Source organism: Rousettus aegyptiacus, unplaced genomic scaffold, assembly GCF_014176215.1.
Source record: "Rousettus aegyptiacus isolate mRouAeg1 unplaced genomic scaffold, mRouAeg1.p scaffold_m13_p_10, whole genome shotgun sequence".
Classification (NCBI taxonomy): Eukaryota; Metazoa; Chordata; class Mammalia; order Chiroptera; family Pteropodidae; genus Rousettus; species Rousettus aegyptiacus.
In genome coordinates, this window is record NW_023416285.1 from 69,389,625 (window position 1) to 69,405,794 (window position 16,170).

The 16,170-nt window shown below is 32.7% G+C and overlaps 1 protein-coding gene across 4 annotated transcripts in view; it reads left to right on the forward strand.

Annotated features, from left to right (window-relative positions):
• Positions 1-15,249, forward strand: part of GNPDA2 (glucosamine-6-phosphate deaminase 2) — a 28,720-nt gene extending 13,471 nt beyond the window's left edge. For 3 of the 4 annotated variants that reach the window (XM_016132747.2, XM_016132749.2, XM_016132746.2), the window contains 3 exons: positions 761-945; positions 6,099-6,273; positions 14,219-15,249. In XM_016132747.2, coding sequence (XP_015988233.1) covers positions 761-945; positions 6,099-6,273; positions 14,219-14,280 — 422 coding nt within the window. In that variant the 3' untranslated portion in view covers positions 14,281-15,249. The remainder of the gene's footprint in view (positions 1-760; positions 946-6,098; positions 6,274-14,218) is intronic. The other variant, XM_016132748.2, reaches the window with a different exon arrangement.
• Positions 15,250-16,170: the final 921 nt, after the last annotated feature.

A 16,170-nucleotide genomic window follows, 5' to 3' on the forward strand; every position in this document is an offset into this window, starting at 1 on the left:
GGCTCCTTGTAAAGGTAGGTATTGTCTCATGAAATTCTTGTTTTAATTGTATTTATATGTGTGTATGGGTGTGTATATGTTCTAGATTACAATATCAAATGTATTTTTTATATGAGGTTATAGTAAGAAGTTTGAAGAAAACTTATGTCCTAGATAGTATCTTGTCCAGTCTAGACATTTTAATAATTGAGGAAACTGTACCTACAGGGAGGTGCAGTAGTTAATTACCCCATCTAGGCTAGAACCAAGCAGATTAAAGTGTGAGTATAAAGATCACTGGGTAGGAATCAGAAAATTTAGATTAGGGTCCTCTCTATATATACTAAATTGTTACCTTAAACAAGTCGTATATTATTCTTGAGCATCACTTTCCTTTTGAGCTTAAAAAAAGGTGGGGGAGATGAGGGAAATAAGTATGCCTAATCTATCTCACTAGTTTGTTAAGGTATCTGTTGTTGAGATGATACGTGTGAAAATGCTTTATAAACTGTAAAGTGTTCTAATATAAGGAGATACTTAACTTTACTGCTATTAGAATCATGCTAGCTCAATGCTAAGCATATGAAAAACATCGAAATACATGTCGAATCAAATACAGGAACAAATATTTTAAGGCAGCATTAGAAATTCAGCTATCAAAACAAGGTAAGTATGATATGACTATTTTCAAAACATGTTGAACTTTGAGAAACCTTAAAAACATGTTGAACTTTGAGAAACCTTATTTACTTTATGTATATTTGTGTATTTCTTTTGAAAGGAATTGGTCCTGATGGTCATATTGCTTTCAATGAGCCAGGATCCAGTTTAGTATCAAGGACAAGATTAAAAACTCTAGCCATGGATACCATTTTGGCAAATGCTAAATATTTTGATGGAGATTTATCGAAGGTGCCAACAATGGCTCTAACAGTTGGTGTGGGGACAGTGATGGATGCTAGAGAAGTAAGAATTAAAAGTTCTTTAACATTTTTCTTTTGATATCTGTAGATTCTGGAGGATTTATGGTGCCAAATAAGTGATAGTTTGGTTGAATCCTGTTCACATTTTAAATTGTTGTCTAGCTTTCAGTAACTTCTATCAGTCTCACTGTCATATTTAGAATTCAACTAATCTTTTGGAGCTGTAAACTTAAGCATTAGGCACCACCTCTTTCAGGATAATGCTTCACTTGCCTATTCCTGCTTTACGGTTTGATGTCCTAGAATCATCCTGATCACACATGACCTGTTTTTAAGTGAAAAGTCTTCTGAAAAACTGCTGGGACAAAGATGCAATACTAGTTAACACTAACCCCTTTTGGAGTCTCAGTATAATTTAGGAGGGTATCCCAGTTGGTTTCCAACAGAAAAAGAACCCAGCTAGGACTGGATCTGTTCTAAATTTGCTATATTTAAAAAGACAAGAGCTCTGAACAGTAGACCCTGCCTAATTTTTAAATTTTTAATTGGGCTATCCTTCCCTGAGAATAACAAAACAAATTATAGTCAGCTCATGATTGTAAGTGGTTAGATTACATGGAAACTTTAAACTCCATTCCTTTCTGGCAGCCAGATGGGACAGTTTCAGAGGAAAGAGTACAGACAAGGGAATAATGACTAATAACTGATCTTAATGTAACTATACCTGGACTTGGACTTACAAATATTCAGAATGTAGTTTTTTTGCCTAAAAGTCATCAGTATATGAAAAACCTTTCAAAGATTGAAATATTTTAGCAAAAAAGTTGGAAATACATTTTAGAGCAATCTTATTTTTAAAATATGATACTGAGAATTATGCAAATAGATTTCCTACATTTAACAAGATTTAAGTTATAATGTAACTCATATGTTAATTCCTACAATGAACAGAGTATTGCTCAGATATCTATTTTTTTTCTTGATCAGTCCTACAAAATTAAATGAGGCTGTTCACCTCACAGTATTCGTTCCCAGCATGATTATAAAGAAAATAATAGCATACTGTTCTAGAGCTTCATCATTTTCTCATGGGCCTTGGCGCTTTGATTTTTCATAGCTTTTTTTTTGAAAGAAATATGTCATCATAGTTAATGATTTTCTTATCTTCAGTTGGAGGGCTTAATTTGTACTGATTTCCATTTACCAGTGGTGTTAACCCTGCTGTCAGCTGTTCTTCAGTTATTTTCATTAATAGCGAATATACTTAAAGTTTGAATTCATGTGTGGAGCTGATGCTACTGTTAAATGGAAAATAGATTTGAGTGGGAAACTAAATTTTTCAGTGCTTAGTATCTTCACATTTTGGCAGTTCAGATAATGAGAACCTTCCGCACATATCCTGGAAGTGACACCCTGGAAATTATTACAGGTTTCCTCAAGATTTGGGAATTAGCTAGATAAGGAACCACACAGGTCACTACCCTCAGTTGTCACTCTTCCCTTGCCTTGAGGCCTTTACACTGATGGTATGTGTGAAATGTTCTACTTTTCCAGTCTTTGCTTAGCTAAAATGGCACCAGTTTTCAACTTTCAGAGCTCCCTTTAATGACCATAATCCTCATAATCAAAATTTTCTTATTTTCTCTCATACCACTCTGCTCTTTTTCTTTAGCACTTTTTGCAACTTCTAATTTTTTTTTTAATGTTTACTGGTTTAATATCTTTCCCTTCACTGGTTTAATACTTTTTAATATCTCCCTGAGTTTATGGGTCAAGTATATCTAGCACTTCAGACTGGCTGTTACATAATAGGTATTTAGTAACTATTGGGAATCATTTGAATGAGTTATTTATGTTCATAATTCATGTTGGACAAAGTTGATTCCATCCATAGCTTGGTTATCCACCGGAACCACCAGATCTTATTATTATTGACTTTTGGTTGTTTGCCAAATGTCAACTTCACATTCAAAAGATTAAAATTTGTTTTTACCGATATATTTTTAAGATAATGCTGTATATTTTAAAGGTAGTTTCAAAAGAAAAGACCCACTGTTTTTCACTATTGCAACATCTTTAGAATTGTTATATACAATTATAATTTGGATGTATATTTTATGATGACATAAGGAAAAACCAATAAAACTTAAAAATTTGCTTTTGATTTTGTTGCCTTACTGAAAGTCACAGAGGTTACCAGTGACCTCTTAATTGCAAAAACCAGTATCTTCTCTGCAGGTCTTCCCTACTGGGCCAGCCTCTTTTCATCATCAACTATTGACCATTTCTTCTGTTATAAAACTCTGTCATTATTATTCTTCCTTTTTGACCATTCCCTCTCGGTCTGCTTTCCTGGCTCTTCATCTGCCTTTTGGATGTTGTTCCCTAGAGTTTCTTTCTAGCACTGTATATTCACTTTGCATACTTTTTGGCAGTCTTCTACATGACCTTATTTTTTAAAATTAACATGTCAATAGCAGTCAGTACTTTTATCATTATTCTGAAAAGATAAACTACTCTCAATTCAATGATAAGTACCTATATTATCTTTAGCCAGTCCTCTTTCTGAAGCTGCAGATTTTATATTTCCAACTGCCAGCTGACATCTAGATGTTTTAAGACTCCTTATTCTTAGACTACCCAAATTTAATCTTTCTACCAAAATCGCCTTTCTTCTGAATATTCCCTCCCTTGGTGAATAGCAACACTCTCCATGAAAATTATCTAAGCTTATAATGTGTGGCTTTCTCAGTTGCTTCTTCACATCTAATTCCCACTATTTAACAGATAACTTGGAGATAAGGATTGAGGCTATATTGCCTTAATCCAAATCTTTGTCATATGTAATTTTTTTCAAGGATTATTGCAAACCCATTTTAAGTCATGGTTATCCTATTCTCTATATTACAGCCCCAATTTTTTTTTTTTCAAAAATGTAGCTCAATTTATTACTGATTAAGAGTCTCTGATTCCCTGTCATTCATCACAAGGTGAAATCTAGCCTCCAACATAAAAAGATTCTATCTTATCAGATTTTAAAAAGTGTTCAACTGTTTAATTTCCCTTTGCTCCAGCATTAGCAGATTTCTAGGTTTTATTGTCCACCTTGTCACTGTCTGAAATACCCCTATGTGGAGTTTTTCTTCTTATCCTTAAGACTTGGTTTCAGAGAGCTGTTACTCTAAAACTTTTCCATGATATAAGAAATACTCTCCTAGAGAATAGTAGAGATGGTAAGCTAGAACTAAGCACATATCAATGTCGAATTATTCTGAGAGCAATTTTTTTTAAATTTTTGCTTTCCCGTAAATTTAATTTTCATTTAAAGGTTGTGTGCGTCTTATGCATGCACACACACTAATGAGTAATTCTTCACACTGCGAACTTCCACCAGCCTCCTTTTCTTTCCTTCCTTCATAATGTTAATACCAGCATCACTATATATTTTCCCTTTCTCAACAATAAATGTTTGTGTTTTTATTGTTTTTCTCAATATACACTGATGTTGAATTTACCAACTTTTTATATTCTTCAATAAGAAAATATTCTTAGCTCATATTGTCTAATTGGTAGACCTTTTAACATTTTCTCTGTCTCTCTCAAGGCAATATAATGTAGTTAAGGCTATGGACAGTGGAATCAGACCTCTTGCTTATGTCATATCCTTACCAAGACCTTGGAATAGTTACGGAATATCTGTCTCAGTTTCCTTATCTGCAAAGTATGAGGAAGAATAGTATTTATCTCATAGTGTTGTTTTGAATAGTTAAAGTGCTGAGTTCAGTATTTAACATTGAAACTACCAAATGATATTCTGAAATTCTTCTGGAAAAAAAAATTCAAAAAATATCCATCATCCTGCAGTCACTAGATATTTTTATTGAAAATGAAAGTGTGATTAAAGTGGTTTTATGGAGACTGTTTAAGTGCTAGTCTATGGACTTTTGCCAGAGTGAATAGTAATCCCTTAGGACAGTAATTCCTGAGTCCTTACTTAAGAGATTCTGAATCAGAAGATAATGATAGAGCAAAGAACCTGAATTTGTATGTGTGTATGTGTGTGTGTTTAAAACTCCTCTGTAACACATATTACATCAATCTTAAGAGGGGGAAAAAACATGTCCATCAAGGAAAACTAATTAACAGATCCATTAATCAGCATTGTGCTTGTCTTATTATATTGAACACAGTTCATCTTTGTTTTAAAAAATGCTTTTAATTATATGTGATATGATTAAATTCCTCTATTAAGAACAGGAAATATCAATAAAGACATGAGTAGAAATTCATACATATCTCGTGCATTCATGGGCTTTGATATTAATCAAAATGTGCCTTCAAAATGAAGAATAATGAATCTTGACAAAAGAAATACAGTACTATCTGGTCGAGCAATCTTTAATTTCTTCCCTGTTTTAGATCTGATTATAAAATGTGTGCAGAATTTTTATGTTATAGATATTTTAGAATTACATCAACCTTAACATTCATTTTTTTAGTTTACAATCATAACGAGAAAAAAATCATGTTTAAAGATCTGTGAACATGTTTACATAAATAAAAGCTTCATTTTGACACGTATGCACACACTCATAATTGCATGTTCTTTACAGTAGGGATTTGGAACCAAGAACTTGGATTTCCTGTTAATAAGATAGTCCTTTTTAAAGCTTAGTTCCTGCACTTAAGTAGATCTAGAATCATTTAAATTTAGTTTTGTTCTAGACAACTTTAGAGATCACATGTTCCATGACACAGTCTTCAGGCCTCTTTCTCTAGATTACTATGCTTTCCAAAGTAATATTTACTGCTTATCTGATCTAGAACATTTTGGTATATCATTCCTGGTTATATAAATTCTTTGTTGATCTGTAATTCTGCTTTTGCAAAACAGCCCTTTTGTTTTTCTTCATTCTCCCAGTTCTTATGCACATCAGTATTTATGCACATCAGTATTCAGAATATTACATAATAAGATACTATTTTACTTTGATAACCAGGAGATACACTTTGTACTTTGCTGTTACCTTAAAGAATAGAAATAAATACTTTGAACTATGAAAAATATGGGCCTGTTTATTTTTATTTTGCCCTCAGATTAATATTGTTATTAAAGTCTTTGTTTAAAAAGATAGAGCTTCTCAGTTACTTGGAATAAGTTTTAAGAATTAACAGGTAATGTTCATGATTTTTCAGGTAATGATCCTCATAACAGGCGCACACAAGGCATTTGCTCTCTACAAAGCAATAGAAGAAGGAGTCAATCACATGTGGACTGTTTCAGCTTTCCAGCAGCATCCCCAAACTATTTTTGTGTGTGATGAGGATGCTACCTTAGAATTAAGAGTTAAAACTGTGAAATACTTTAAAGGTGAGCCCTGAAATTTTAAAAGCAGAATGTAGGAATGTTCCATTGTAGATGACAATTAAAATTTAATAATGATTATGGAGTTACATCCTGCACTGTGGCCTACTGAAAACTGGCATTGTGTGGACACAACAGCCAGTTCTTTCAAGAAATACAAATAGTATTCAAGGAATAGCTCACCTCAGATAACAGTAGCTTTCAGAGTAGTTTCCTATGCCTTTTTTCATGAAGAGAATCTCTTCAACCTATATATTCAGTAAACAGGATTTTTCTTGAACTCCAAAATTTAATAAGTTTTACTTTCCTGTTGAATACACAAGATTAAATAACCCAAAAGGAAATCGTGTGTGTGTGTGTGCATGCGCACACGCGTGTGCATGCGTATCCTGATTTTGTTTACCTGTCCTACCTCTTTCCCCAGGCTATGTTTAGAATCTAGTCGGAAAATTTTGACTACAGTTTAGAACCTACTGCTTTTTTAAGAGTCGCCTCCACATAAAAATACACACACACATAAAGAAGCTATATACATACTCTTTATAAAATACCTGTATTTATATAGCTGACATGAAAATATTATGTAATTGGTCATACATATCGTTGAGTAATCTATGAAGTATGTGATATGTGTACAGCTGATAATAACATGAATGAATATATTTGTAATATTTTTACTCTAGTAACTAGAGATTTATTTAACGTATTAGAAAAATTATACTGAAACAATCAAACCTGTATTTCATGGGTATCATTACTTTGACCAGGTTAAAGAATTTACCATATTTTAATTGCCTCTATGACACATCTTTTTTCACATTTATCTTGTTCAAAATTGGGATATGTTTAAAATTGGTGTCATATCATAGTTTATCTGGTAGCAGTTTTTCTTAGTGGTGCATAAAATAATGGTGTGTCTTTCAGTCTTCGGCATTTCATATTCATGAAATAGAGTGTATAAACTTTAAAATTATAAATCAATTTAAAGGAAACTAGTAATTCATAGTTCATATAAATGTATGAAAATGGCAAAAATCTTGAAGGTGATACACAAATAGAAGTTTGACAGTCAGAATAATCATTTTTAAAACAATTTGGCAGTCAAAGTAGTCTAATTTTTAAAATAAAAGTTTGATCATATGTATATTGTTTTGTATTTGCATTTATCTGTTGTGAGGATTGTCCTGTTTTACTAAATATTCTTCAGAAGCACTTTTAATGGCTATATAATAGTCAAGTAGGCATGTAATTTACTTAAATATTTTCTCAATGTTAAATACTTAGATTATTTCCATTTATATTTTTATCAGTTAAATTACCAATTTTTTTTACCAAGCCACAAAGAGACCAAATAAACTGAACAATTGTTAGCTTTGTAGTAATTCGACAGATAAAAATATAGAATATCTGTAATGAGTTAAGAATAAGACAGCCTTCGGATGGAATTTTACCCATATATTTTCATGTAGTCCTTCAGAATTCATCAAAATATTAGATTCTTTCAAAAACATTAATAGAAGGAACCCTTTTTATCCACATATTTTAATGAGTTTTAAGGAGATTCATTTAACATTGCAATTTTTTCTACTATCAGCCATCCCCAGGTAAAACCATGTACATGTCTGATTTTGTCAATTTGGTTTTGATCAGAAAATTTTTACATTCTAGTGAAGTAAATATTTTTTAAGATGTTTAATAATCATAGCCAATACTTACGTGATCAGATGCTATTCTAAATGCATTATACTTATTGATTTCTCACAATTCTATGAAGTAGGCACTCTTATAATGTCATTTTCAGATGATTTAACAGGCTTAATAGAGATGTTAAATCACCCAAAAGTCACACAGCTCATACATGGGTGAACTGGGTAAGTGAAACCAGGCTTATGTGGAGTCTGGGCTTTAGTCCACTGTTATAATGCTTCTTCCTAAAAGGGTAAGTTCTGACTATGGTATGATCTAAATTATATTCCTGTCCTTTTTTTCATGCCATAATTATTGTACCCCAAAAGGTATAGACATGAGATAAAGATAATTTAAAACAGAAGGGAAGTAGATGATTATATATATTTAGTTCTTTCAGTTCACTTCTCCAGAGTATAAGCTTTTCTGAAACATTTTGAAATGTACAATTCTTCATGAAAGAATTGCTGCATTGCCTTTTTGAGGGACTGTATTTTCCACTTTGGAGATGTATATATTTCTGAAGAGACTCAGGGTATCAGCTTCTGTCAGGATGCCTTCTTTAATTTGAAGGAAAATGGAATTGAGATACTGTTCTGGGCTATATATAAAACTCATTTTACAATAAGGTATTTTGATATAGGGTAGAATCGTTAATATGCATAAACTTATACATATTATATAGTTTTATATATTTGCCATATCCTCATTGAGTTATAGCACTTCAAGATATACTGGAGGATATGAATACTGTAGTTATCGTCTGTAATTCTTCAGAGTCCATTCACATCACTACCCTTTCTTCTGCCATTTTTAAAAAGTGCCAACAGGAATCTTAAAAGATTCTGATTATTTAACTCCAGAAGAATATGTAGGTTAACTACATCTAAAACAATAAAAATCATCAGTAAATGGAAGTTTATTTCAAAATATGCCTTTTGAAAGATAAAAGTAAATCAAAGGAAAACATAGTGCAATACTTAATTTGTTTTACCATTTACTGTTTTTTAGGGTTTTTTTTTTTTTTGCTTTTTAAAATAAAATTTTTCATTTGTTTGAGATAATATATTTTAAGACATCATCATCATCATGAACATTTGTTTGTTTCATCCTCTTTTTAGGCCCTACTCCAATAGCTTGACAGAGGTTGAATGATTTCAGAATGAGCCAAAACCATAAAATTGACATCTAAAAATCTATGATATTTAACTTCTCTTCTTCTGGCAACATGTCAGAAAGTCTATATATTTTATCAATACTCAGAAGAATGTTTATGATTTAAATAGCAATTATTTTTATCAAATTTTTGCACAGAAAGTTGTCAGTTTTTACTTTAAGTTATAGTGAATTCTTGACTTACTAAAAAATAATAAAATAATAAAATTTTCAAGATTCGTAGTTTGGAAGCAGCCTTATCTCATATATAGGGTATATAGCCAATGTATAGTTAAAAAGTTGAAAAAGGAGTTGAATTTTTAAGGTTTATCCTGATGTCTTAAAGCTCTAATGTATTCTTTCCATGATCAAAGCTTTAAGAAATGATAAATGAATTGTGTCAAGTAGAATGATCATTAAAGGCTTATCTTAGAAGACAAGTCTTCTAACAAAACATCATCTGTACCACAAGGTTGCAATAACCAATGTCTTTGTTGTCCCCTCTTCTTAAGTCTCTCTACCTTCCATTTTACTTCTCTTTACATACTGGTTGTTGAAAATGAATTAAACTTTTCAGTTAAATCCTATTTAAAATAAGATTGATTCTGTTTGGAGCTATCATCTGGTAAATCTTTTTCATTTAAGCAGATATTTCCTTTGAACTACAAAATATACATTAGTGTATGTTTCTGGTAAATGTAATTTTCAAGTTAGTGTCATTAGCCAAGAAATGGGTTAAAGTGCCTTCAATTACATGGGGTCTGACATGGGGTTAATCAAAAGTATAAAAAGTATCCCTAACAGTAGTTGACATTCTTTATAAAAAGTTGGCTTATTAAGTCATTTGAGAAAATCAAATGCAATGCATTAAAATAAAAGCTCCATGAGAGTAGGGACTTTAGTTCTGTTCACTGCATTATTTCAGTATCTAGCTGTGTACCTGGTACATTTGAGGCACTTGATAAATTGTGAGTGGTTGGACAGGTAGATGGATGGATGAACACATGACTAAGAAGCCATATAATTACATGCTATGTTGTGTAAATCACACTATGAAGTCCAAAGGATATTAAATGAAGGAGAGTATTCAATAGTAGTTATAGAAAACTTTGAGCTGATGATGGTATTGAGAGCCTTCGAAGAAGGGTAGCATTTAGATTGGAAAGATAGGGCATGAGCAACAGCATAGATGTTAGGATGAGCTAACATAGGAGCAGAAAGAGTTCCTGTTAATAGAATAGAGAACAGTTAATGTGTATTGATAAAATGGTGCTAGATTATACTTTAAAAACAAAAGGGAATATATAGATGAAGAGCAAAAAGGCAAATCAGGGCTGACATGTTAGTGGCTTTTCCCTTTTTTTAGATCATGGACTACTTTGAGAATCTGGTAAAAAGACCATCTTCAGAAAAATGTATACATAATGTACACACACAAATTTGTGTATTAATGCAGATGGTTTGAGGACTCCTGGAACCTCCTCTAGCTCTATTATATCCTAGATTTCTAGGCTAAGAGGCAGTGCTGTACTTGATTTCTATCAGGTGGACAGCTTCTAATTCTTATCAGTCTGGGAGTCAGAGATGGTTCAGTATTGACTGCTCTACTTTTTCCTGCATTCTAAGTGTAGCTCTTTTGTAGTATTTAAACATGTAGTGTTTAACTTTTTGGGGGGGATATTAGATTTTTTTTTTAACCTTAAAAATCTCAGTATTAGAATGTAGGCCACAGGCAAAAGGGCTAGTGTAGTTTAAAACTAGCCTCCATAAAGAACACAAAAGAATGTTCACTGAAAGAATGCTCGTGGATTGATTCTGTTCTGGCTTCTCTCAGAACTCTTGCATTTGAACATCCAAGACCTAATTTCTTCCCTATAGAGGTGTAAAATTAACTGCAGCAGCCTTTGTAGCACCAAAAGGGTATTGGAAAGGGGTTTTATTAACCCTGAGAAAAATAATTTTAAATACTGATCAGAGAAAAAATGCCAGTGAGTGTATTTTAAATCCAACCACAGGGAAAGCTTTGCATAAGTCTAATGAATGAAATATTTGTTGGTTTGGCCACATATTCATGGATTTTTATCACAGACATTTTTGTGTTCAAAGCACTAGTAAGCATGTTGGAGGGATGTATAACTTTATAGGAACTATAACTATAGACATATTTGAGTATTAGAGGTTGTTATTTAAGACATATTAACCAAACATAATAATTTTATGTAATATGTTGAGTATACTGCTTCTGTTTTGAATTTTTGAGCCGAGATTGCTCAATTTTATAAATAAGGCCAGATAGCTAAATGGCTGCCATATACCTGCGATGGAGGCTGAACCAATCAAGTGTCTTTATTTTTAGTTTAGTACTTCTTATACAAAAATCCTTATATTTCCTGGGTTAGTTATTGCTCCCAAGTTTTGCAGTTTTCAGAATTTTCCCATTATTCACTTTAACCTTTTGAACTGATCCTTCTTTCCCTCTAGCAACATGGAAGCCTTAACATGTTCCCCTACAGCCCTGCTTTCAAGATTCTAAATTTACCCTAATCCTTAAGCATCCTTCCCTTTAAGGTCTGGCCATTCTGCCAAAGCCCTTGATCCTCTTCTATCCTAACTTAAGGATCACGAACTATAAGAATTTCTGTATATCTCCATCTTCACCTTTTCTACTGGTTCCTTTCTATCAATATATGGTCTAGATTGATTTTAAACTAAACTATAGATAGTACTATCTCACTGAACCTTCACAGACTTTAAAATAAATGTTTATTAAACTTCCACTGTGTGCCATGACCTATCAACCAAGGATTTAGAGCAGTGAGTGACTATAGGGTACTGGTCCTTAATTTCTAGTTGAAGACGTGGTAAAAAAATTGTATTTTCTAAGACTGAAAATTGCTTTAAAAAAAGTGAAGTAATAATTCATTTTAAGGTGATATTTGGGCTGAGACCTAATAAACAAAAAGGAGATAGTCATGCTTTGCTCAGGGAGAACAACATTCCAGGCTGAATCAAACAGCAAGTGTAAAGATCCTGCACTGGAGCCAAGCTCAGCTTTTGTGAGGTAACAGCAGCAAACCTAGGGTTTAATCCAGCAGAAAAGGAGAAGCAAGAGGACCTGAGATCAGGATAAAGACAACGGAATAAAATCTAAATTATCTGTTACCAGAGCAAGTGAATAAAGGAATGATATAATCAAGTTTCTAAGAGTAGGTTGTCAGCTATGCCAAAATTGTATTATGGGATGGGGAAATGAGTTAAAGTAGGGAACCGGAGGTAATTAGAGATGACAACTAGCCTTGGAGATGAAGAACTGTGGCCAGTTGGGAATATATTTTGAAAGAACACAGTCCCCAAATTATGATGGTTCGACTTAACAATTTTTAAACTTTACAGTGGTGCAAAAGGGATACACATTCAGTAGAAACTGCATTTTGAATTTTGATCTCTTCCTTGGCTACTGATATGCAGTGTAATTAATATTCTCATGATGCAGAGCAGTGGCAGCAAGCCACAACTCCCAGACAGCCATGTGATCATTCACAAGAGTTAACAACTAGTACTCTACAGTGTAGTATAAAGTGCATTTTCAACTTATATTTTTAATTTGAGTGTGTTGAGATGTAACCCTATGGTAAATCAAGGAGCATCTGTAGTGCCAACTGGTGTTGCTGCTGAATTAAAAAAAAAAAAAAAGTCAAAACTGGATTTTAATTGTCTGGCTTTAGCAGTTCACTAAAGGAGAACACTATCCATATACCACAATTTTCAAAGCAAAGGTTTGGAATGGAACAAATGGGTCTGGACCTTGTTAAATTTGAGGTGCTGTTAGACACTGAAGTAGGCTGTTTAGTTAGCATTCTCTCAGTATCAGGTACAGTGATGAATTTTCTCTCTTTAGACTCTTCTGCTTTTTTCCCCTCCTACTTACTACATGAACACTTCCATGTTCTTTGCATGTCCCTGTCTTTGCTTATTTCTTCAAAGGGGGTCTTAACTTAGCTTAGATTTTAGAGTGCTTTTGCAGCCTTACTGACAAGGAACATTTGCTTACTAACAAGTACCTGTCTCCCCAATCCAATAATCCCACTTCCTGAGAAAACCACTTTATAAGTCCTCCCCAGTCTCCATGTTCTTAACCTGGAAAATCTGACCTTCAAAATATATTTAGTTTATTAACTGGGGCATTCTTTTCCCCCAAACATATTTTATATGCATTAAGACATGAGTAGATAGAAGAGATTTCTTAAGAAGCTTTAATAAGAACAATTTAGAAGCATACCAATTTTAAGATGAAATTTAAATGAACTTGGAAATTAGTATTTAATATAGGCTCTCTTCTGCTGAAGTAGACCTCAGTTTTAGTAACTCCCCTCAGTGTGGCTTGTAATTAACCTTTATTGTAAATACATGTCAAAATGGTGGTAAATTGCCAGATTAATGGATACAGTAATATATTGGAGAACTAAAGCTATTCTAGGATTTGGTCCTATCCAAGAAGTCCGTGGAGGAGACATGTGATCCAAGCCAAAAGGTCCTTGATATTTGTGTATTAATCCTGTATAGTGTTATGGGCTGTTCGAACACAGGGATGTTTTCTGAGCATGGATATATTTGATAGGACCAAATTTCAAGGACCTTTTGATGTGGACCAGGTATCTCTCTGAATGTTTTGGACAGGACCAAATGTCCTACAATGCTATATCCTACTGTAGCAACAATTCTGAGCCCCTCATTGGAGTCTGGAGGAGGATTTGGCCAGAGGATCAAACTCAACACTTAGTTGTAATTAAAACATGTTAACCAAGTCAGTATTAAAATGTGTTATTTTGTCATACTGAAGCTCTGAAGACACCTGCTCCTACTTCTGGTTACTCACAAAGGACCTGTACATACATATTTTTGATCTATAGATTCATAAATAATTGTAAATTGATATTTACTAGGTAGTTGAAACTAAACATTCTGAAACATTTCTATTTGTATTTTTAAATAAACATATCAGATAGGACCCAATATACTTGCTGTATCTTATAAAAATCTTGTTTTCTAAGTAAATGAGATATAGTTCAAAATTTTAAATACAACTAGAACTGTGCTTTTTTTCTTTAAGGTTTAATGCATGTGCACAATAAACTTGTGGATCCACTATACAGTATGAAAGAAGGAAATTGAAGGAGATTGGAGCAAAATTCTACTTGAATGAACAGAACACTTTTATAAGTAGTAGATGAATTTTCAGCTATGCAATATGATAAAACATGGAGAATTATTGAAGGTTGTCATTTTTAAAGTCTAATATTTATATGTTAAACATTCCATACTTAGAATGTGTCCACTTTATATTAGGGTTTAGGAGAAGTAGTTGGCTCTCACAGTTAATTAGCTCTTTAATATTAAAGTACAGAAGCCACATAACCACTCTATAAAACAGCACAGAAATGAAATGTCTGCCTGTTTAAAAATTTAAAAAGTCATTTTAAAGGTGAAGACTGTACATCAAAGACATTCATGTAACTCCAGTGGCGTTGTTAGATTTTTATTTTTCAACCACATGAAAACACTCTAAGTCTTTCAGTTATCAAACAACTATCATTGCGAACCTTTACTTTTGAAACGCTCTCTTTATCATTTCTGTGCATTACATAAGCTTTCTGCACGTGATTGCCTTAGCCATCTTCCTGCAGTAGCATCTGGACATCAAAAGTCCTGCTATATATTGTTGGTAAAGAAAATCTGAAGAGCTGACAGTGCCTAAAAGTACATATATGTCCTTTTGGAAAGTATAAGTGCATGATTTTTGTGCACCTTCTTCTATAGTACTTTTTTATAGATGTGCTCTTGTTTTTATTTAATGACAGGTTCATGCTTTTAATATAAGTATTTTGGCAATTATGAGCTTTATATGTAGCAACACACTTAAAGAAATTCTTTTGAAGAACAATTTTTGATTATTGTTAACTTCATAAATGATTAGCTTTATTTCTTACATATAGTTCTAAAAAGATAATGAAGTATATCTAAAAGTAATTATTGTAAACTGTTTTAGGTTGCCATAAGAACTTGCATCATTGAACTGAAAATAAAAGTATGTTTTCTATCTTTAACTCAAATAAAGCTTATAATAAAGAGTCATCTAAATTTTATTTTCAGAACTGAAACTGAATACACGCGTCTTGAGAGATTCCAACAATTTAATAGTGGCTGTGAGCCTGCATTTAAGTATTGTTTGTTGCCATCATCTAATTAGGAAATTTAAGTTAAAAGACAATGACTCTACTTATAATTTCTTAGTCTTGCTCCTTGAGGAGTAAAAAGTACTTCATTTTCCTCTACACATTTTACATATTATAAGCCCATCTAGTAGAAGCAATACTTATGTACCTGCTTAATTGCCTATGTGATTAAAATGATTTACAGTTGAGTTCCTTAAAATATTTAAATAGCAAATAAGTTAGAAGTTAAATAAATAAGTAAAACCATTAGGATAAATGTTAATTCCAAATAATGAAACTAATAACTTTAAGTATTATAAATGGGTTTTAAATGACTAGTGATTCATTATAATCTTCCAGTCACTCTTGGCAATGAAGTATCAGTTACTGAAAACTATCCTAAGTTCCTTAGAAGGCCACATAGTATTATAGTGAAAAAGCTAAAGATACCTGTTTTGGTGCATGGTTCACCAGTTATTACTTGGCTTTAAATGTTCTAGCTGAAACAGTCTAAAGGATCTCCTTTCCATCACTGCCCTTGATGTTAGGAGGCTAGTTTAGGTCCATGTAATCAAGCTCATCAAAACAGCTTTCTGGCCACTCTAGCTCCTCTACTCAGGATCTAAGCTACTGTTAAGGAAAGAACTAAGAAGCTCATTGAAGATATTTCCATAAGAAGAATAAAGAATGGTAGCTAAGAATGGTAGCTAAGAATAAAGAAATCACTGTTTGAACCCCAGTTGTCAGTAACCGTGATGTTAGGAAATACAAAGTCTGAGCTACTTCCCCTACAAAATGGGATGGCAATAATACCTGTACCTCCCTTGTTTTATAGATTGAATGAGGAAAT